The sequence below is a fragment of the Monodelphis domestica genome, chromosome 1, assembly GCF_027887165.1.
Source record: "Monodelphis domestica isolate mMonDom1 chromosome 1, mMonDom1.pri, whole genome shotgun sequence".
Taxonomy (NCBI): Eukaryota; Metazoa; Chordata; class Mammalia; order Didelphimorphia; family Didelphidae; genus Monodelphis; species Monodelphis domestica.
This window is the reverse complement of record NC_077227.1, coordinates 72,312,189-72,334,427: the sequence shown is the minus strand read 5'-3', so window position 1 is coordinate 72,334,427 and position 22,239 is coordinate 72,312,189. Positions and strand designations below refer to the sequence as shown.

General features: G+C 36.9%; 1 protein-coding gene across 1 annotated transcript in view; it reads left to right on the top strand.

The window, feature by feature from the left end:
- FRMPD2 (FERM and PDZ domain containing 2) overlaps window positions 1–22,239 on the top strand; it is a 97,975-nt gene that overhangs the window by 35,148 nt on the left and 40,588 nt on the right. Inside the window, 4 exon segments of the mRNA XM_056815416.1 lie at window positions 904–1,003; window positions 1,006–1,055; window positions 8,817–9,002; window positions 10,762–10,918. Of these exon segments, the coding sequence (XP_056671394.1) occupies window positions 904–1,003; window positions 1,006–1,055; window positions 8,817–9,002; window positions 10,762–10,918 (493 nt within the window).

Genomic DNA, 22,239 nt, shown 5'->3' with positions numbered 1-22,239 from the left:
CATCAGTGCCTTTATGGAAACCATTAGAATGAGAATGAGCTATTAGAATGGAAGTTGGACCCTTTGTGGGCTTGCAACCTCCCTAAATATCAGGCTGGGATTAGTTTGCCTGTTTCAAATATTCTCCCTAGGAACCCAGTTGTTCATATTCATATTCATTCATTCATTTATTCAACAGGCATTTATTTACCACCCATTATGTGTAAAGCCAGAGGCAGCATGGCTTACATGAAGCCTTGAGTCAGAAAATCTTAGGTTCAACTACTGCCTCTGACATATACTAGATCTGAAACTCCTGGACAAGTGACTTATTCCTCAGCATCCCAGGCAACCCTAAAATTTTAAGTTGCAGAACTTTTGTGAATCTTCATTAATAAAAAAAGACTTTCCTCCCAGGAATTTGTTCTCTCTGTGGAATCACAAGTTCACGCTTTCCTTTTTCCCAGCCCTTCCTTATGCAAACACTGTGTAGTCTGATTCTTATAACAGAACTCTGCAAGGTAAGTCTATTATTATTCCCATTTTTCAGCTGACGAAATTGAGATAAACAGAGGTTATGTGACTTGCCTGGACTAATATAGCTAGCAAGTGTCTGAAGATAAATTTGTACTGGGGTCTTCCCGACTCTGCCTCATAAAGGAGGAAGACATTCAGCTTCTGTGTCTTTTATTAGTCCTCCTTCATTTGTCCATTAATCATCTTATTTGGCTTGACCTGACCCTTAGCATCTATCCGTGTAGACACTTCTACTTACAGCCCTTGGGAAACTGACTTGGGGCTAAGTTTAGGAAATTCTGCCCAATGGAATAGGTCATTTTTCAACCAATGTTTTATTTTTACTCTGTTTAGGGCTTTGATACATTTTAATCATAAGTTTTTCCCCTTTTCTTTTATTGCCCATAGGCACAAGGTAAACAATATTTTTTGGTTGAAGACTATATTCCAGCAAGCATGATTGAGAGAATGACAGCACCCTGTGTGCAATCAGAGGTCTTGAAAATGCACAGTTGTCATGTTCCCTATCTAGAGAAGAAGTTGAATTGGAATTCTTAAAGGTATGGGCTTTTGTTCCCTAGAGAATAGATGTACCATTAATCTATGGTAGTGCCTTTCTCCTCAAGAGTTCACATATTCCACATTTGTAATTGCATTTATCTTTATAAGAGCTATGGCGTTCTTCTATGAGCTAGATTTATTCCTCTTTTTTTTAGATTAAAAAATAGCCCCAAACAGAAAGGGGCACAGATTTCAGGACCTGGGGATGAGGGGGAGGGAGATAATGGTTGTCTCCTCCCTGAAGGTCTTCAAAGCAATGGTTGGGTTGGAGAAGTAATTTTTGTTTTGGAACCAGTTGGATGGAAATAGCTTCTAAGTTCTCTTCTTTCTCATATTCTGTGAGTGACTGATATTGCCTTATGAATCTCAAGTAGTCAAGGGAAAAAAAAAGTTTCTTGACCCCCTCAGTCCTACTCTCTATCCATTATGCTCCACTTCCTCTTCGCAACATTTTAGCATAGGAAAGGCAAATGAAGTCAATGAATATTTTATGTTGTTTTCATATCTTGATTTTACTCTGTATTGAAACCTTAGTAAGCAAAAATGGCCACATATGATTTATTTGTCCATGTGAATAGATTGTATCCAAGGTTGGGAGGGGATATTTAGGACCTTGTTTTCTTTTTTGAGTTGAAAGTCTTATTTAGACACATTTTGGGGGAAATTGAATGTCCTAGGATAAGTTTTGTGTCTGGTCCTTTATTTTTAGTTAGTCATTTAATGTTCATGTGTAGTAAGCTCAATATGGCTTTAAAATGAAATAATTTCCTTTAAAAATGTGAGCAGAAATCCAGTCCGTATCAGATTCAGCTTTTATGCATACCCAGAGTCAGGAAAAGTTGGCAACCTCTCTGCATGCTGAGATTTAAGTTGTTTTAGCAATCTGGTGCATGGTTTATTGGGAATGGAAGCACAATGATAATCAAGGCAGATAAGACAAAAACCCCAATTACTGATGCACATGCCACTGGAATCTACATGGGTCTCTAGGTATGGTGCCATCAGATTGAATATTTTTATACTAGTCTTATGAAATATTTTAACATGATTTTACAAAAAAAAATTGTTGGTCAAGGGAACCATAATCATAAGCTAAATTATAAAAATGGGTTCCTTCCTTCCTTCCTTCCTTCCTTCCTTCCTTCCTTCCTTCCTTCCTTCCTTCCTTCCTTCCTTCCTTCCTTCCTTCCTTCCTTCCTTCCTTCCTTCCTTCCTTCCTTCCTTCCTTCCTTCCTTCCTTCCTTCCTTCCTTCCTTCCTTTCTTCCTTCCTTCCTTCCTTCCTTCCTTCCTTCCTTCCTTTCTTTCTTTCTTTCTTTCTTTCTTGCTTGCTTGCTTGCTTGCTTGCTTGCTTTTAAAAAAAAAACACTGATAAGAATTGAGAGGCAACATGACAGAACTAGTGGATAGCTCATTGGACCTAGAGGCAGTAAGACATGTTCAAGTATACCTCAGTTACTATTATAGTGGGACTTGAAAGAATATAAATTTCTTAAGGGCAGTAATTTTGCCTTTGAATCCCTAATACCCAATGCATAGAAGGTTTTTAATAGTGCTCATTAACTACTCTTGGGAAAGTCACAAGCTTTTTGAAACCCAGTTTTCTCATCTATAAAATGGGAATATTAGACTCTATTGCATAAAGTTGTTGTGAGAATCAAATGTTAAAATATTTTTTTCCTTTAAAAATTCTTTTTCCCATGGTTACCTGATTCTTGCTGTCTCTGTCCTCTCTTCCTTCCCTCCTCATGGAGATGACAAGCAATTCCACTGGGTTATACATATATTATCATTCAAAGCTTATTTCTATATTATTCATTTCTGTAATAGAGTAATTTTTTTTACAAACCTTTAACCTTTTTATAAACCCTTGCTTTCTGCCATAGAAACAATACTAATGCTATCTATTGGTTCCAACGCAGAAGGATGGTAAGAGCAAGGCAATGGGGTTTAAGTGACTTGTCCAAGGTTGCATAGTTTGGGAATATCAGAGGTCAAATTTGAACTCAGGACCTCCCATCTCCAGGTCTGGTGTTCTATTTGCTAGACCACTTACCTGCTCCCTAAGCTTTTTATAAATGTGAGTACTATTTCATTTTCATGCACATTGTATTGATCCTAGGGGGAGGGCAGTTTTTAACTCATTGGCTCTTGAAAAGCTAGGGTACCTTTCATTTCCTTTCTTTCTTCATTCATCCTTTCCCTACTCCTGTCATGCCCATTGTATTCAGGGACAAATGGACACATTTTAGGGAACTTGTTTCTGTTGATTGGATATCTAAGGAATGATGGAGCTGGAAGGAATTATAAGGCTCATTTGAGCCAAGCTGGTTCATTTTACAGATAAGAAAACTGAGATGGGGAGTGCATAAGTGATTTGTCCCAGTTCATTTATGGTAGAGCTGGAACTAACATTCAAGTCTCCTTGTTTACAAGTCAGAGAATGGTATTATGAAGGCCATGCAGGGGAAGACAGGAGGTCTGCAAGAAATGTAAGGTGTCTGCTCACTTTACTCAATTAGGAATCAGAGATTATTGTCTATATACAGTACTGCCTCCTAGGACAGACTTGCTTATTTGGGTAGTGCCCTAGTGGTCCTTCTGAACATATTTCCCTCTCGGTTAGAAAGTTGAGAACCTTCCTGGCTGCTCTACTCCCTGGACTATTAGCAGACAGAAAAGTCTTTCTAGTTCCTCCTAATGACTCTGGGTAACTTTGGAATCTTCAGTGATAATTTGGAATCACTGTTACATTTTGCCCATTCAGGGCTGAGATTCAGTGGGATCTGTGGTGCTCATTGTACCTTTCTTAGTGTGAGGAGTCAGAGGATAGAGCCGGGGAATTCTGTTGCCAGGTTGGAAGCGAGGAGGGGCTTAGGTCAAGAACCAGGCATGTGACATGGCCCTGCTATTCCAGGGGAAGGATATGTTGTGTTGTGCAATGTCCAAGCAGAGTCAAAACCAAGACTTTCAATGAGATCTGAGATGGATGAGATCTGGGATGCAGATTTTATCAGCTCGGAACTGGACAAATGAAGCCAGAGGTGAGATCTGGGATGCAGGTTCTAACCATTTGGAAATGGGAAAATTAAGCCTGAGACAGAGGAAAAGTCATCTCCATTTGTAGTACTTAGGTGGTCTATGGGCATATGAATATTTCTATATTCAACTGGAGAGCTGTAATCACTGTGAGGAGGCTAAGACTTTGCCCCAGGGTTACAACATCCAGAGGGTATATTTCCTCCTTATGATCATTTACAAACTTATAAAGAACAATGATTGGTATTAATAATAGTAATAGTAAGTTGATAATATACATTTGTAGGATACTTTGTAATAACTAGCATTTATATAGTGCTTTAAGGCTTATAAAGTGTTTTTCATACACTTTTTCATGTGATTCTCACAAGCCTGTTAGGTCAGTGCTATTATCATTCCAATTTTATGAATGAGGAAACTGAGTTTGAGAGAAGAAGGCAGCTGAATCTTGTTGGTAAAGTCCTAAGTGTCAGAGACACGGAGGAAGGTTTTTAAGTCAGATCTTCCTGACTCTGGCCAGTACCAGAGTCCTGGACCTGCAATCAGAAAGACCTGAGATCAAATCCTATCTCAGGCACTTATTATCTGTGTGACCCTGGACACATTTTATAACTTATGTGTGTTGCAGCTTCCTTGTCTGTAAAATGGGGATAATAACTTTCTAACTGTGTGACCCCAGGCAGGTCACTTAATCTGTTTGCCTCAGTTTCCTCCTCTGTAAAATGGGGATAATAAATTTCTGCCTGTGTGATCCTGGGTAGGTCAGTTAACCTCAGTTTCCTCATCTGTTACATGAGGATAATAATAGCACCTTCCTCCGAGGGTTATCGTAAAAATTAAATGAGATAATAATTAGATAGTACTTAGTATGAAGCCTGAAAAATAGTAAACACTTTACAAATTATAGTTATTATTATGATTATATTACCACCACCTAAGTACCTTTTAGGTCTTGCAAAGTGCTTTACTGGCATTATTTCATTTGGTCCTCTAATCACTTGGTGAAGCAGGTAGTTCCATGATCATTAACCTCATGTTAACAATGAGGATTAAGAGAGATTGAGTGACTTCCCATGGTCACACATTGTCCCAGGCAGATTGGAGTCACCTGGCTCCGCCATGATATGCTACCTGTCAAGAGAATCAAATGTCTTAGCTATGCTTTTCTTTGCTTGAACACTAAAGCTCTTGTCAAATGGTTATTTAATCACAGCTTCTTATGGCTGCCATTCCTTGGGACTATTTTTTAAAGCCTTTAAACTGTTGTCATAGGATGCTATCTTAAAACAGAAATGTTCTCCTACAGTTTTATGTTTTCACCTCACTTCACTGGATGCCTAATTGAGCCAGTTCATTATCTCACACTGATAGCAGACTTGACAGAGTGGAATAAATGCTAGATGAAATGACAGCCATACCACATTTGGCAACTCCAAGGAGAAAGAGGGAATTGGTTTGCATCCCACCCCTTCCAATCTATCCTTCATACCATTGCCAGATTAACTCCTTCTCTTGCTAAAAGCCCTTTCTTTACCTGCTTCCTCTTGCCTGACTAAAATCCTTATTTAATTGCTGTAGCTCCCCTAGTGACTAGGTCTATGTTCTGCACGTATCTTAATAAAGGTTTGATAAATTAAATGGAATCTTTAGTTCCCAGGCTGTAGAAAAATAGAATGACAGGAACAACATTTATTAAACACCCTCTGTGTACAAAGCTTTGTGCTAGGCATGCGAGTGGGGAGAGAGATTCATAATTTTAATAAAGCATAGCTCCTGTTCTCATAGAATTGACAGTCTGGTGGAGGGAAAAGGTATTGTTGTAAATTGTTCTATTATACAATATTACATGATCTATAAAATGTGAGGGGCAATGGTGAAGGTTTTTTATTACAACAAAGACAATAGACATGTTCTGAGCACTTGCTATATACCAGGCATAGCGCCATATATTGGGAATAAAAATACAAACAAAAAGACAATAGTCGCTGCCTTCAAGGATCTTATATTACATACATATATACATATATACATACCTATATATATATATTCTCTATGTATATTCTAATGGGGAAAGACAACACATAAAAGGGAGCTAAAAAGTGTGTGTGGGAAAAGTGTAGAGAAAAATATACCTCATATGTAAGAAAAGCCTGAAAAGTTAGTGATGAAGCCAGGAGAGGATTGAAAGACTAGGTATGGAAGTTTGCCAGAAGACAAGACCACAATGGTGGAATGATCTTCCAAGTAAAAAGGTTGTTCTTTTGTTTTTCAGTCCTATCTGACTCTTTGGGACATCATTTAGGGTTTTCTTGGCAAAGATACTGGAGTGGTTTACCATTTCCTTTTCTAGTTCATTTTACAGACGAGGAAACTGAGACAAACTGAATTGAATTCCTTACCCAGGGTTGCAAAGCTGGTCTTAAAGCTTGAAAGTGTCTAAGATCAGAAGTGAACTTGAGTCATCCTGACTCCAGATCTGACACTCTATCCCATGAGTCACTTAACTGCCCTACTACAATGGTCTTTTTAAGGGCCAGAAGCATCATTTGGGAAAAATTTCTAAAAGAAGTTTTTTTTTTGAGTTAAGCTTTAAAGAATGTGCTGGACTTTAATAGGTAAAAAGGAGAAGGGAGAGAGAGTTCCAAACATACCAATTACTAAGTAAAGCATGGAAATGTAAGTGTGAGGTTCAAGTCCTTCTAAGGATCAAATTCCATTATAATTGTTAGGGTAAAACATTTCTAACAAAAATGCCAAATCACCAAATTATCATCAATAATATTTAACATTACAGAGTTATGCTGTGTTCTAGTGTAAAGAAACTGGGAGAGATGTGATGAGTTCAAATTCTAGACCCACTTCTGCTATTGACAGCTAGGCAAAAGACTTTACTTCCTTCGTTTTAGATTTCTTCATCTGGAAAGCTAGAGAAGTTGAACAAGATGACATCTAGGGTGCCTTCCAACATAAACATTTCATGTTTCTCTAATAATATTCCCATACAACAAAAGCATTTGGATAATCCCTTAGAGTTGGTTGCTATGGAAATTGACCTGCACAATTTGCAAGGAAGACGAAAACTCTTACAATATTCTGAGATTTCCCTTATCTCAGGAAGAAGATCAGAGGATTTAAAATATGACTGCCAAATTTATTTTTATTGTTCTACCACATTTTAGCTTTATTTCCTCTTAATGTATGAGGACGGATTAAAAGTAAAACAGACAAAAATGTCCTTATACATAGCTGTCTTTCATATTCCTAATATATTCCTCCACCCTGCCTTCCCCCAAAGTGGCACACATATGGGAGCTGTCCAATGCCAGCATAGCTGAAGAAATACGGGGGAGGGAGTCAGGGGAGGATTAAGCTTCCATGCTCTTGCTTCAAGGTATGTTCAGCTCATTGAGTGTGGCAAATTGCATAAACTCTTTAATCAGCTCAGCTTGAATGAGGTTCCTTTGACCTGCTTGGTATTTGGTTGTTGTTGACCTTCACTTTGGTTTCTAATTCTTCATTCTTTTGGATCCTTTTTCTCCTACTGTTCAGGATTCTTGAAGATTCTGGACATGCCTCTTGCCTCTGTTCTTTTTCTCATATTTGCTTGTTTAACATCTGAACTCCTTCATGATAATAGAATAAAAAAAAAACCCACGGAATTTCAGAATCGAGAGGACTGGTCATATTTACATTACTTGGCCTTTGCCTCTGGTCAATTGAGCTCAGATTGTATCACCATAAGCCATCCTGGCCTGAGTTCCAGACCTATAATACTCTGCCCAATGATACCTCAGTCAGGTTAACACCAATTCATTCCTCCTAACTTGAGTCTGATTCCTAGAAGGCATTCAGGAGTTGGAGAAATCACCAATTACATCTAAAATCAACACATAAGCGAATGTACAGATTTATAAAACTTTGTGAACACCCATTTAGATACCCACTAAATGGATATGGTTTGAGTCTTTTGCTTTAGAGGCAATAGTTGAAGCCATGGGATATCACAAGAGTACCCATGGAAAACGTATGGAGAGGAAAGTCAAAGAACCTTGCTTATCTTCAGGATAAGAGGAAGGGGAGCCAGTATAAAAAACAAAGAAGGACCATTTAAAGAGATGGAAGGAGAAAGAAGTATCTCTGAAACAGAGAGAAGAGGCTATCTCCAAGGAGAGGATTTTCTCACTGTCCAGTCAAAATAAAGATTAAGAGGGATGAGATTTGAGAAAAATAAAGACTGGGGAAAAGTCACTGAATTCATTGATTAGAGGTTACTGATAACTCTAGAAGGAGTAGTTATATTACAATGGTAAGATCAGAAGTCAAATGGCAAGGTCTTAAGAAGAAAGTGAGGAAATGGTAGTATAGTATAGTATAGACTCTGTTTTAAAGAGGTTTGGTCAGAATGTGGAAAGGTTGGATGAGATAGATGGTAGTTATAAAGTATAGAAAGAAAGAGAAGAGGTTTTATTTTAGGATTGGGAAGACCCACACATTTCTGTAGGTGAGAGGAGCCCATAGAGAGGCAAAGACTGAAGATATGTGGTAAGATGTATGCATCTTTAATTCTTATCTAAAGACAAAGAAAGGAATTTGTTATTTGTCTTTATATTCCTTGCCCTACTCTCTACTGTCAATGTAGCATAATGTTGAACACAATAGGATTTAAATAAATATCTATTGATTAAATTATATGCTTCTAAACCAGCCATTTCTGTCTCCTTAGCTGACCCAGAAGCTTCCAGAATACGGTGTGTTCTTCTATCGAGTCTTCCAAGAGAAGAAAATGCCAGAGGCAGAGATGACCTTGGGGATTTGCGCCAAGGGCATAATTATATATGAAGTAAAAAACAATAGTAGAATTGCAAGTTTATGTTTCCAGTGGAGAGAAATGGGAAAAATTTCTACTCAGGTCAGTCTAATCAAGAACTACGAATCATTTGCTTTCTCTGCCCTCTCCCCTTCTTGTTGCCTGATACTCTATAGAAAGAATGGAAACCATAACCTTGAATAGGTCAAACCCTGTGTCTGCCATTCTTCTAAATTTTTTACTCTGGGGAATGATGTCACTTTAATGCCCAGAGGATTAGGTTTTCCTTCTGGGGAAAGCTTTCGTAACTCTAGGAATCCATCAGCATTGATAGTAGTGGGTAGATAGTCTAGACTGGGCACTCAGGAGTATTCAGGCTTCTTATTTTTGACTTCTTGAATGCCCAGTTGTATTAAAGGGCACCACATCCAGCCTTAGTATGTAAGCTTTTGTGACAATTATTGCCCAAAAAGAGGATTTTTTTAATCAGCAACATTTATGGGCTGTAACTTGTTCAAATAGGTATTTATTCTATCTTCCTTTCTGCAGGATAATTGTTGTAGTTCTCTTTCCCTTTCTCTCACCTTCTTTTTTCCTCTTATTCAATATTTCTCCTTCTCTTCCTGTTTTTCCTCTTCTCTCTTATTTAATTATAGCCAATGACAGCATGGGATAGTCGTGGATAGTGTGTTGGACTAGGTCTCAGGAAGACCTGCATTCAAATTCTACAATTCTCAATTGTGTGACCATAGACAAGCTACATGATTGCTGTTTCTCAGTTTGCTTATTTGTAACATAATTATAAAATGACCTTAAAGGAGATTGAGTGTAACCTCTTCATTTTACAAATAACCAAACTGAGATATAGCAATCTAGTAAGATAGATATTATTAGCATTAGTGCTTCCATTTCATAGATGGGGAAACTATGACTCAGATTGCTTATGTAAGTGTATTGTTAAGATTCAAACCCAGACTTTCTACCACCTCCACAACAATAAACATTCATATGTACCAGGAATTTTGCCTGTTGCTAATGCATATGAAGGATGGTTGGGTGGCTCAGTGGATAGGGTGTTGTGTCTGGAGTAAGAAGCACTCATTTTCCTGAGTTCAAATCTGCCCTCAGACACTTAGTAGTTGTGTGACAAGTCACTTAACCTTATTTCCTTCAGTTTCCTCATCCATAAAATGAGTTGGAGAAGGAAATGACAAATCACTTCAGGATCTCTGCCAAGAAAACCCCAAAAGGGGTCATGAAGAGTTGGACAGGACAAAATAACAAGTAAACAAAAGCAAAAATGATATAGTACTACTCTTCCAGGAGTTACATTAGATTAGGCATTAAGATCAGGCTCTACTTTTTTTTTTCCTTGAAAATTTTCAAAGCCAGTTTTCTTTCCCATTAACTAAACTTGCTTAGTCTGCCTAATAATACTTTTACCTTTCTCTGTTTCTGTTTACTTTCTTTCTGGGTTTTTGTTTCTTGGGCTTCACTGCTTAAGTGGAGATCAGCAGGCGTCTTCTCTTCCCTGGGGATTGCTATTAGCTATGCCTAAATGACTATGACCAAATTGGATTGAAGGAAAATTAAGTCAGTTCAGTTCATCATGGCTCTGTTTTACAACAGAGATTCAGACCTGCTGCTTATATGGGTGAAGAGACAGCCTTGGGCAAGTTGACTGGATGAAGTTTCCAGGCTTAGGACCATTTGTCTTGGTCCTGGAGGGATGACTATAAAGATAGTTAGACACTCCTCATGAACCTGATAGCTGAAAAAAAAACACACAACTAGTAGAACTCAGTGAATTGCATTTGGATAAATTGCCATGTGAGAGTCTTTATTTTTTTTCATTCTTTAGAGAAAGAAATTCACTATTGAAAGCAGCATCACTGGTAAGAAACATACTTTCATTACCGACACAGCCAAGACATGTAAATATTTGCTGGACCTCTGCTCTGACCAGCACAGATTTAATACACAGATGAGCTCTGGGCAGTTTTCCCAAGTTTCCTCAGGTGAGTAATGCCATACTCACAATTCTAAGGAAAATATTTCTAATATGACACACTTATGGTTTTGCTTATAAATGAATCGTGGGTTGTTATGAGATTATTTTTAGATGTCCCCTAGATCAATCATGGATCCCTATTATCAGATATAAGACCTTAGGCAAGTCATTTAGCATCTCTGAACCATTTCTCTCATCTGAAAAATGAGGATAATAATTCTTGCATTGCTTACTTTGCTGAGTAGTTGAAAGGCTGGTGCTTGGTTAACCTTAAAGCACTGTATAATGTGAGATATTATTTTTGTATGGGAAAATTGAGAAAAGATATGGAAGTGAAAAGCAAGATAATAGACTTTGAGCTATAGAAAAATTTAGAGGTCGTCTGGTCTTACTTTCTCATTTTATTTATTTTTAATTTTATCGATATCTTTTATTTTTACTTACCTTTATTTCTACCTATATTTCTCCCTGCTCACCTATCCATTGGATCACCCTTTTAAAAAAATAAAAAGCAATATAGAATAAAAAGGCAGTTCAACAAAGCCAAAGAACATAGGTCCCTTCAGGCAGTTAGGTGCTTCAATGGATAAAGCACTGGACTTGGAATCAGGAAGACCTAGCTTCAAACTCTTTCCCTTTCCTTTTCTCTTCTCTTCCAGCATGTGTAATGACTTTCTTTCTGACTACTTACTAGATGTATAACTCTGGACAGGTCACTTAACCTCCATTTGCTCTGTTTAGCATATATCTCTTAGGATATATATGAGGATAAAATGGGATGGTATTTGTAAAATGTCTCACTCTAAATTAGTTCATAAAAGTCTCCCCATTCTTCTCTGAATTTCATATTCATCAATCCCTTGGTATAGTGATACTACCTTATAGTTATGTAAGGCAATTTGTTTAGTCTAAGAGGTCTTAACCTGGTGCCAATGGATTCAAGAAAAGGATAGATTTCAGAGAGTTTGGGAACTTGGATGAGGAAAAAATTAAATATTTATTTTCACTTTTAATTTCTTTATAGTCTATGTAGTTTATTTTATACATTTACACATTTAAAAACATTATTCTAAGAAGGGTCTCAAAACTTTTTCCAGTCTGTTAAAGTGGTATATGGCATACAAAAGGGTTAGAACTTCTATTTTAGCCATTCCCTAGTTTAATGAGCCTCTATTTGTTTCCACTTCTTTGTTACTTCCAAAAGTGCTGCCATGAATATTTGGCATTCATAATACTTTCTTGCTGACTTGGACCTCATTGGAGTATATGTGTAGCAATGCCTTGTTTACTGATGACCAAATCGAGCCCCACAGAGGGGAAGCAATTCTCATGAGATCACACAAATAGCAGGTGGTAGCACTCCAGGTCCCTGATTTAAAATTCAATACTCTTTCCACCACATCATGATGCTTTTTGATGTTCTTGACCTGAAGGATTACACCAGGTTTTGCTGAAACAGAGAAGGGATACACAGGGAGAGATAAACTACAAACTACTTGGTGGGACATTGAAGATTCTGTTTAACATGACTCCAATCTACCTTTCCAGGCTTATTTAAAATTATTTTGATTGACAATAGTCATATAATTGCCACACTAGATTACTAGTTGTTCCAGTAATTCAACATTCCACTTTTTGCCTCCAAGCATTTGACAAACCATCTACCACGCAGAGAATGTGCTCCCTCCCCATCTATGCCTTTCAGAATTCCCTCTCTCTCTTCAAGGTTTACCTCAGGTGCTAGAGACTCTGTGAAGCCTTCTCCTTTCCACTCCCATCACCTAGACAATAGTTGTATCCCTTTCCCTAAATTACCTTGCATTACATTTATCCATGAACATGTTTTATCCACATGTGCACGCTTCGCTACTTTGATAGAATATGAAATCTTTGAGGGCAAGAGCTACTTTTTTAATTTTATTTTTGTCTTACCAGCATCAGACATAGTAATTTGCTTATATATGTATGAATGCATTTAACAGTAACTTTTAGAAATTTTATTTTTATTCTAAAAATTATTTTCCCATATTTCCATGTTATATTTTCTTTCTCTCTCCTTTTTTCTCCCTCCCTCCCAGAGTGAACAAGCAATTCCACTATATTATACAAATGTTATATGCAATAGAGAATCTTTTAAAACCAAAAACCCAAATTACGTACCCATATAAACAAGTGATAAGTCATGTTTTTCTTCTGCATTTCTATTCCCATAGTTCTTTCTCTTGATGTGGTTAGCATTCTTTCTCATAAATCCCTTGGGATTGACCTAGATCATTGTATTGCTGTTAGAAACAAAGTCCATTATATTTGATCATTCCACAATGTTTCACTTTCTATGTACAATGTTCTCTTGGTTCTGATCATTTCACTATACATCAGTTCATGGAGGTTCTTCCAGTTCATATAGAAATCTTCCAGTTCATCATTCCTTACAGCACAATAATATTCCATCACCATCATATACCACAATTTGTTCAGTCATTTCCCAATCCTAGGATACCTGCTCATTTTCCAATTTTTTGCCACCACAAAGTGTGTAGCTATAAATACTTTTGTACAACCCTCTTTTATTATCTCTTTGGGGAGAAAATATAGCAGTGGTATTGCTGGATCAAAGGGCATGCATTCTTTTAAAGTTGTTTGGGCATAATTCCAAATTGCCTTATAGAATATTTGGATCAATTCACAACTCCACCAGCAGTGTATTAGTGTCCCAAATTTAATAGTAACTTTTTGTTGAATAAATGAGGTTATGTAGATAAGATTAAAAAGTTAATGTGTGATTTGGGGTTTTGGACTTAAAAGATTACACTATTACAAAAATGAACAATATGGAAATAGATTTTCAGTGATAATATATGTATAACCCAGTGAAATTGTGTGCCAGTTCCAGGAGGGGGGACGGAAGAGGAGAGGGAGACAATAAGAATCATGTAACCATGGAAAAAATAAAGAAAAAAATCTAGGTTCAGGCCAGACTCTGATAGTCCTTGAATGTATGATGGAGTTTAAACTTTATTCTAAAGGCAGTAGGGGGCCACTAGAAGTTTATGAGCAAAGAATAACATGATGAAAGCAGTATTTTAGAGAGAATAACCAGCCTTTTCTCTGGAGAGGATTTTCAAATGCCTTATTCTATGATAATTGGCCTATACTTTCTCAAAGAAGATTATGAAACATTTTCAAAACCAGGTGATATGACATAGCATTAGGGGAATTGGACATAAGGCAGAAATGAATAAATGCATTTTAGGTAATACTATTTTTTTTTTCTGAAAAACACCAAGACAAAACAAAAACTACATCTTCTCTCAATGTGATTATATTTCCTTTAGCTGAAGTTAAACTCTAGTCCAATCCCTGTTAATGGCATGTAAAGAAATATGGTAGAGCAATGGAACTGTTTATCATCTTCTGGACAGGGAGGGGAGAGGGGAAGGAGGCAATATGAATCATGTAACTTTGGAAAACTTTTGTATAAATTTGTTATTGGAATAAAATAAAGATAAAACTAGAAAGTAAATTAACCAATAAATAAAAGAAATATAGTAGAGTGAATAATGTATTAGACCTAGAATCAAAATAACTGGATTGGAATCACTAAGTTGTAGAACCTCTCAAGACCTCAGTTTCCTCATTTATAAAAATGGCAGAATTAGATCACATTTGTGTCCCTCAGTCAAAATAGAATGGGCAAAAGCTTAAAAAGATGTGTCAAAAGAAAAACAGATCAAATTTATTACCAATTAGATATAGGAGAGATAGGATGAGGAAGGAATTGTTGAAGAGTTGGTGGATGTAGGGTGAGAGATGGAGTTGATTTGGGGTGGACAAATGTTCTGTCACAAATATGTTGAACTAACAGCAAAGCTCAGACAACCAGATGACCATCAGGCAGTCAGAAATGCAGATCGTAAGAGCTAAGGAAAGATGTTAGACTAGATATAATAGATGTGGATATTATCTGTATAGAGGAGAAATCTTTGGAATAGATGAGATTGACAGGTAAGAAGAATTTACAGAAAGAAGAGGGCTAAGGATAGAATGCTGGAAAATATCTACTTTTGTGTGTTGGGAAAAAGGATTGTATGCCAGGAAATAGTAGGTGATCAATAGACCTTTGTTGAATTTCATCATAAGGTATCTTCCAGTCCTGAAATATGTGACCTTTTGGAGCAGGATACACTTAAGAAAAACATTTCATATTAATGTAACTGTATGACCAAATAAATTCATATAAAAATAAGAAGCTAAGGAAATGTTTCTGTTTAGTAGTATCTAACTCTGTGATCCCATTTGGGGTTTTGGCAAAAATATTGGAATGCTTTGCCACTTCCTTTTCTTTTTCCAGTTCATTTTTTCAGATGAAGAAACTGAGGCAAGCAGGGTTAAGTGACTTACCCAAGGTCACACAACTAGAAAGTATCTGAGGCTAGATTTGAACTCAGAAAAGTGAGTCTTCCTGACTCCAGGACTGGTACTCTATCCCACTGAGCCACCTAGCTGCCCAAGGTAAATATGTGACTCAAACATAACATTATATGACTTAAACAATAAATTCCTTCTGGATTGTCTGTATTAGAAGGGGCAAATCCATTTGCTATGTTTGTGTTAAATTCAGTTAAAGATAGTTGGTGAAAGGGTTTTGTTTTTATAGTTCCAGTACCTAATAGTACCTGAAACATAGTAGGTGCTTAATAAATATTTATTGATTAAAACATAGAATAGCATCATGACTTCAGAAAACCTTAAACTCTCTTTGCTTTTGAGGCTGAGTAAATAAATGAACAGAAAGTTAATAATCTAGAGTCTGTTCATGGACACATATCTTTGTGATCTTGGAATTTGCCTTATTTCTCTACCATTTTTCTCTACCCACACTGATTTTTTTCTTTGTAATTCAACTGTGCCTTAGGTCCAATATACTATCCACTTGCCATATTTCTTTATGTACCACCTGCAGAGAATTTGCTAGAGTTTAGCTTCAGCCAAAGAAAGTGTAATTACATTGAGAGAAGACACAGTTTTGTTTTGGGATTCAACATCTAATACTTATTTAACAAATTTAGTTGTTACCTTTGCATTCAGAGTCCAAATCTTTTATTCCTGTATAACTCCCGAGGCACTTAAAATAGTGACTTGGACATAGGTATTTAGCAAATGTTTCAAAGTTTTGATTCAAGATGAGAAAGCTCTTCTTTCAATAAAAACCAGACCCCTTTGGTTTTCCAACAAAAACAATGGCTATGGGCTTGAGAAGATGTGTAAGCAATCCATGGAGCAAAGCTTGGCTTTAGAAGATGCATTTTTTCAGTAGATGCATTCTACAGCTTCATTGGAAAGCCAAATGGAAATATTGCTACAGCTACCTGAGAAGATAGATTTTTTTTCAGTTATACACAGACACAAACCCACACACAACACATACACACCACATACACAAACATCTAAAGCATCTACAGTTTGTTACATCCATCTCAGGTACTGTGTTAAAGAAGAAAGACCAATTGAATTAGAATCAGATGATCTTGATTCTAATTCTGGCTTTGCTACTTACTAAACATTCGATTCATGGACAAATTTCTTTGTCTTGCTGAGTCTCAGTTTCCTCCTTATAAAATGAGGGAGTTGGCTTAGGTGAGCTCTAATTGATGACATTCACACATTTACATTTAACTTATACCTCATATTACTTTAACCTCATATGTCAAAATGCTGGCACTTCTTTAATTTCTCTATTATAGTGGGAAACAGATGGCCTAAATTCAACAATCATTTTCTTTTTTTAGAAATGCAAACACAGCTTTAGAGACAGCTAAGCTGCGAAGAGTCTCTAGCAGCCTAAATTTTTGGTGAGATACAGCAGATAGAATGGCATTAACTTCATGACTATTTCTCTCTCCATCTCTGTCTGTCTTTGTCTCTGTCTGTCTGTCTGTCTATCTCTCCTTTCCTCCTTTCTCAAATCCAAAAGTTAATCAGTTCATGCAAATGGTCAAATCAGATTCTGCAAATGTTCCCCAACGGGAGTGTCTCCCTCTGAATCAAAGATTGTCCTGCTCAGAAAATATGTTGCTTGGATCCAATCTGGAAAATACATCTGGAAGGCTGCTGGGCAAATCATGTGATAGCTTCAATATGGAACCTGGTCTCAGAGTTGGAGATGAAGGCAACCAACACAGGTGGGTTTTATTCAGTCCTTCATGGACAGCCAAATTATCATTATGGTATTGTACAAAGAGCCCCAGACTGAGTCAGAACACCATGTTTTGAATTTTGGCTCTGTGTAATCTTAAGCAAGTCAATTTTTCTGGTTTTCAATGTCCTTAATGACACTGTAATATGAAGGGGTTAGACTGATTGATCTGTAACCTCTCCCCTTTGGTTTTTATGAAATTGCTTAAATATAGTGTATCACAAGAAAACAAAACAACATCTTTTCATTATTAACTTACTATGTGTGGGGAACTGTGTCTAGACCACAAAATAAAATTAATCCTTGCCTTCAGGAAATTTGCATTTTTTGGGGGGAGAGGGCATTTAGCACATACACAGGGCATAGATACATATAACTGTATATGTTGAATATATCCATATTCAAAATAATTCAAAGGCATTTAAAAAGGGAAAAGAATGAATGAATAGGAGGTTTAGGAAAGGTCTCAAATAGGAGGTGGCCCATGCTTGAGCTGTGCCTGGAAGGAAACCAAGGATACAAAGAGGTATAGATAAGGAGTGAGTACATTCCAGACCTGGGGGACCGATTATACCTAATAAAAGTGACAAGAGGCAATGGAAGATTAGATATGGGGGAAAGTTAGCAGAACAACTGGTCTAGAACTGAGAGAGGATTCATGACAGAGGAGTAAAAAGAAACATACACTGAAAAAGGTAGGTGGAAACCAGCTTTTGGAGGGCCTTAAATGCCAGTCTAGAAGGAAGTATAAACTCACTAGGAAGCTGTCATAAGCTTTTCTTTTATTCCTTTCCATTTAGAGCCTGTGAAAGAAGACATTTGCTTTTCCCAACTGTGTTTTAGGAAACAAAAGGCTCCTTTGTTGTATTGATTAAATGTGAACTAATTTATCTTAGCTAGTAAGTTAAAACTCTGGGTACAGTCTGAAAATATCAATGGTTTGTATCCTATTCATCAACATTAAGAAGAAACATAATTTCCCATGCTTGTTCTTTTAGAACAGAAAGATTCATGGAAAAGATAATAGGATTTTTTTGGGTTGTTTTTTGTTTTGGTTTGGTTTGGGTTTTTTTGGTGGTGGTTGTGGGGAAACCAGAGAAAGAACCCTGATTCTTAGGGAAATTTGGCTCAAGGTTCCCCAAGCCAGAACTTAGGTCAGAAGATAATTGTAGGAGACAGCTAGGTGGCACAGCAGATAGAGCACCAGGCCTAAAGTCAGGAGGACCTGGGTTCAAATTTGGCCTCATACATTTCCTATCAGTGTGACCCTGGGAAAATAGTACATAGCCTTCTTATTCTATCATAGAGTTGTAAGATGGGGGTGATAATAGTAGCTATCTCTCAGTGAGGAAACACATGAAGAGGACTTTACAATCCTTATGGTACTACAAGTATTAGTTCATAATGACATCTCTATTTGCAATTAGTAGACAAGGTATATGCTAATATTTTACAGTGATGTTTGGGATACATGCTCAAATTGAATTCATTTTGACAAATTTATTGAATCATTGGTAAAGTGGAATCTGTACAGGCGGTCTAGACAAAGAATTCTAGAAATTGAGATTGGAAGAGGTTATTTTCATTGGGATGATTGCAATGAGAGGTTTCATGGTGGCGTTCATTCTGGACATTGAAGAACAAGAAGGATTCCAATGGGCAGACATGAGGAGAATTCCATGTGGAAAGAGTGGAATGAACAAACCATAGAGAGAGGAAAAAATGAAGTCAGAGTGAAGCTTGTCTTTTTCATTCATGATACTATTCATCCATTAATGCATTTTGAGATTTCATGAATTTTTTTTTGACTATCATGTCTTCCTGATGATGCCTATTGAGTTAAAAAAAACCCAAAAACAACAGTTACCTTCTATTTTAGTATTAATTCTATGACAGAAGAGCAATAAGAGCTAGGCAAGAGAGGTTAAATGACTTGCCTAGGGTCACATAGCTGGGAGGTTTCTGTGGTCAAATTTGAACCCAGGTCCTCTTGATTCCAGGCATGGTATTCTATCCACTGTTCTACCTAGCTACCTCTGACTTCTATTGAATTTTAACTATATCATTCTCAAGTCATTTTTACATGAACTATTATTATCTAGCCTCTCCTCCCCCAATATGGACTTCTGTTATTGATTTTTTAAACCCAGTTATATTATTTTATAATTATACTTATTCCATTTCATCTTATTAGGTTTTAGCCACCATTCTAGCCAATTGCAATCTTTACATTCTAAATATGTCATCTGCTTATTAGTTATCCCTTATAGTTTCATGCCATTGTAAATTTGATAGACATGGCATTTATGTCTTCATTCAAGGCACGAATCAAAATGTTCAATAGAACAAGGCTAAGGACAATGCCCTGAGGGACCTCCCTTCAAGGTCACATCAATCCATTAATTCTTGCTCTTGGGGTACTGTCATTCACACAGCTCTGAATTCCCTTGACTCTGAAATTATCCAGTACCCATCTGATATAGACTGGTTAGACTGACCTAAACTTGCAGAGGAAATTTTTGGGGACGTTCAGAAGAAACAAGCAGTCTGGTAACATCTGAGACTAATGACTTTTTGCCAAGCTCTATGTGTATCTTTATTTTGAATACTCATAATTGGTGTTTTAAAATGGCGCCAGTGGTATGTTTACCGTAAATGGGCCCATTTGTAAAGAGATCTGGTTATTTTTATAGCCAAGACATATCTAGGTTATAAAATATCTTTAGCCTTTACTGTCACAGATATCCCCAGAGAGCCTGCAGTTCTAAAAATTAAGATCTTGAATTCACTTTTCTAGTTAGGCAGTGCTATATAGTGGAAAGAGTCATGGATTTGCAGTAATTACAAAGCTCTGGATTCAAATCTTGGCTCCAGAGTTTTCTGTGTGATAACAAGCACATCACTTAACATCCTTGAGCCTCAGTTTTCTCCTGTGCAAAATGGAGATGATGGAACATAATTTACCCTATCAACCAATAAACATTTATTAAGTGCCTACTATGTCCCAGGTACACCATCTACACTCTAGGATTGTTGTAGAAAAAGTGCTTTGGGAATTCTAAAGCACTACTGAAATATGAACAAATAGAACTGAAAGTCTTTATATTTGCTATGAATATGTTACATATGCTATGAATTGATCATTTATAATGAGACACGAGTTTTGCTTCAGTCTCTCTTCCTTAACATGTTTTTTAAATAACACATATTTGTTAGGCTCTTACTATATACAAGGCACCATGCTTGGTGCTGAGGACATAAATACAGTGACTTCAATAATCCTTACTCTTAAAGAGCTCATGTTACAAGAAGGAAGATGGTATTTCCTCATTGGTCAAGATCATGTTTGGAATCCAATTCCAATCAGTTTCCATTTCTCCCTTTTGAAACGAACTGAAGAATTTATGAAATGTTCTACTTTTAGTAAAGAGATTGTCAGTAGTTTTCTCCATCTTTCTTCCCTTTTGGTTTTGATCTTCCTTGAGCAGATTTTCAGGTAAATATATTCTTTATGTTCTTTGTTAGATATATAACACCTCTAGCAAAGAACCTGCTATTTCTGTTTTAAGCCACAGATAGAAAGATGAATCCTGTTCTTCAGTAGTCAACTCTTTCCTGCCTAGTTCTCCCTTTTTCCTTAATTTTATTATATTTCATTCCCAACAAACCACAAGATGTGTGTAGTGGTTGTCAGATCTAAGGAATCTTGGGAATCTCATCATTACATGCCAAAAGAAAAAGTTCATGTGCTGAATAGTCATGTCAGGTCCACATAGAAAAAGCTTCATCTCTATTCTTCAGGAGGAAGTTGCCAAAATACTTGACAGAGAACAGAACCATGTGACTATGGGATGGGCAGCTAGGTGGTTTAGGAGAATGAGAGCTAGGTGTAGAGAGGGGATGTCCCAGGTTAAAATCTGGCCTTCCAAACTGTGTGACCCTGGATAAATCACTTAATCCCACTTGCCTAGTCCTTGCCCTTCTGTCCTAGAATTGTTACTAGGGTTTAAAAAAAAAGAATATCTTTCCTACCCATAGTCCTGAGAGATATAGAATTTGTGACTATGGGATAACTTTTTGTGATATGACTATGGGATACCTCTTCCATATGACAGTTTGTCAAATGCTTAACGACAGCTGTCATGGTCCTGTTGTGACAGATCATTGTTCTTTAAGCTAAACATCTTCATTCTTCAACCATTTCCAAACACTGTATAAGGACATAGTTATAACTGGATCCCCCCCCCCCCCCAAGTCTTGTCCTTTCTTAGGCTAAATATCCTCAGTTCCTCTAACCCGAGGATTCTTAACCTTTGTGTCATGGACTCCTTTGACTTTTCAGTGAATGCTATGGACTCCTTTTCAGAATAACATTTTTAAATAATTGAGGGAAATTCTGAATTTCAGTTAGAAGTAATTGGAAAGAAAATTGCAATTTCCCAGATGTATAGTCCCTAACATCCATCCATAGATCCAGGTCCATATGGCTTAAGTTAAGATGCTTTCTTCTAACTTCATCCTCCCATTTGGTTGAACTCAAATGTTTTTTTTTTTATCATTTCAATTACCTGATTCTGGGTGCTTACCAGTTCATCAATGTCCTTTTAAATGTGGCACCTGTAACTGACCACAATGCTTTAGATGTAGTTTGGTGTGGGCAGAGTATAGCAGGAAGATCACCTTTGTCTTGGAAATCATCTCTCTCTTTTTTCATTTTAAACCTTTATTGGTTTTTATTTAAAATCCTCCCCTTCCCTCTTAGAATCAATATTGTGTAGTAAAGGCTATATGATGGGAGTTAAGTGACTTGCTCCAGGATCACACAGCTAGGAAGTGTCTGAGGTCAGATTTGAACCCAGGACTTCTCATCTCTGGACCTGGCTCTAAATCTACTAAGCCACTTAATTGCCCCCCCCCCCACCTCCCCACCTCACATTAACTTTTTGGCTGACACATCCCATTGTTGACTCATACTGTGCTTATAGTATTCTAAAACCCACAGGAGTTTTTTCCTGGTAAATTACTAGCTAGTTTTCCCAATCTTATTCTTGTGAGGTTGTAAGATCGTATTTTATCTTATAATATTTGGCCTATGAAAGTTCTAGTCTGATGTTTTTGAATCCGGACTTTGT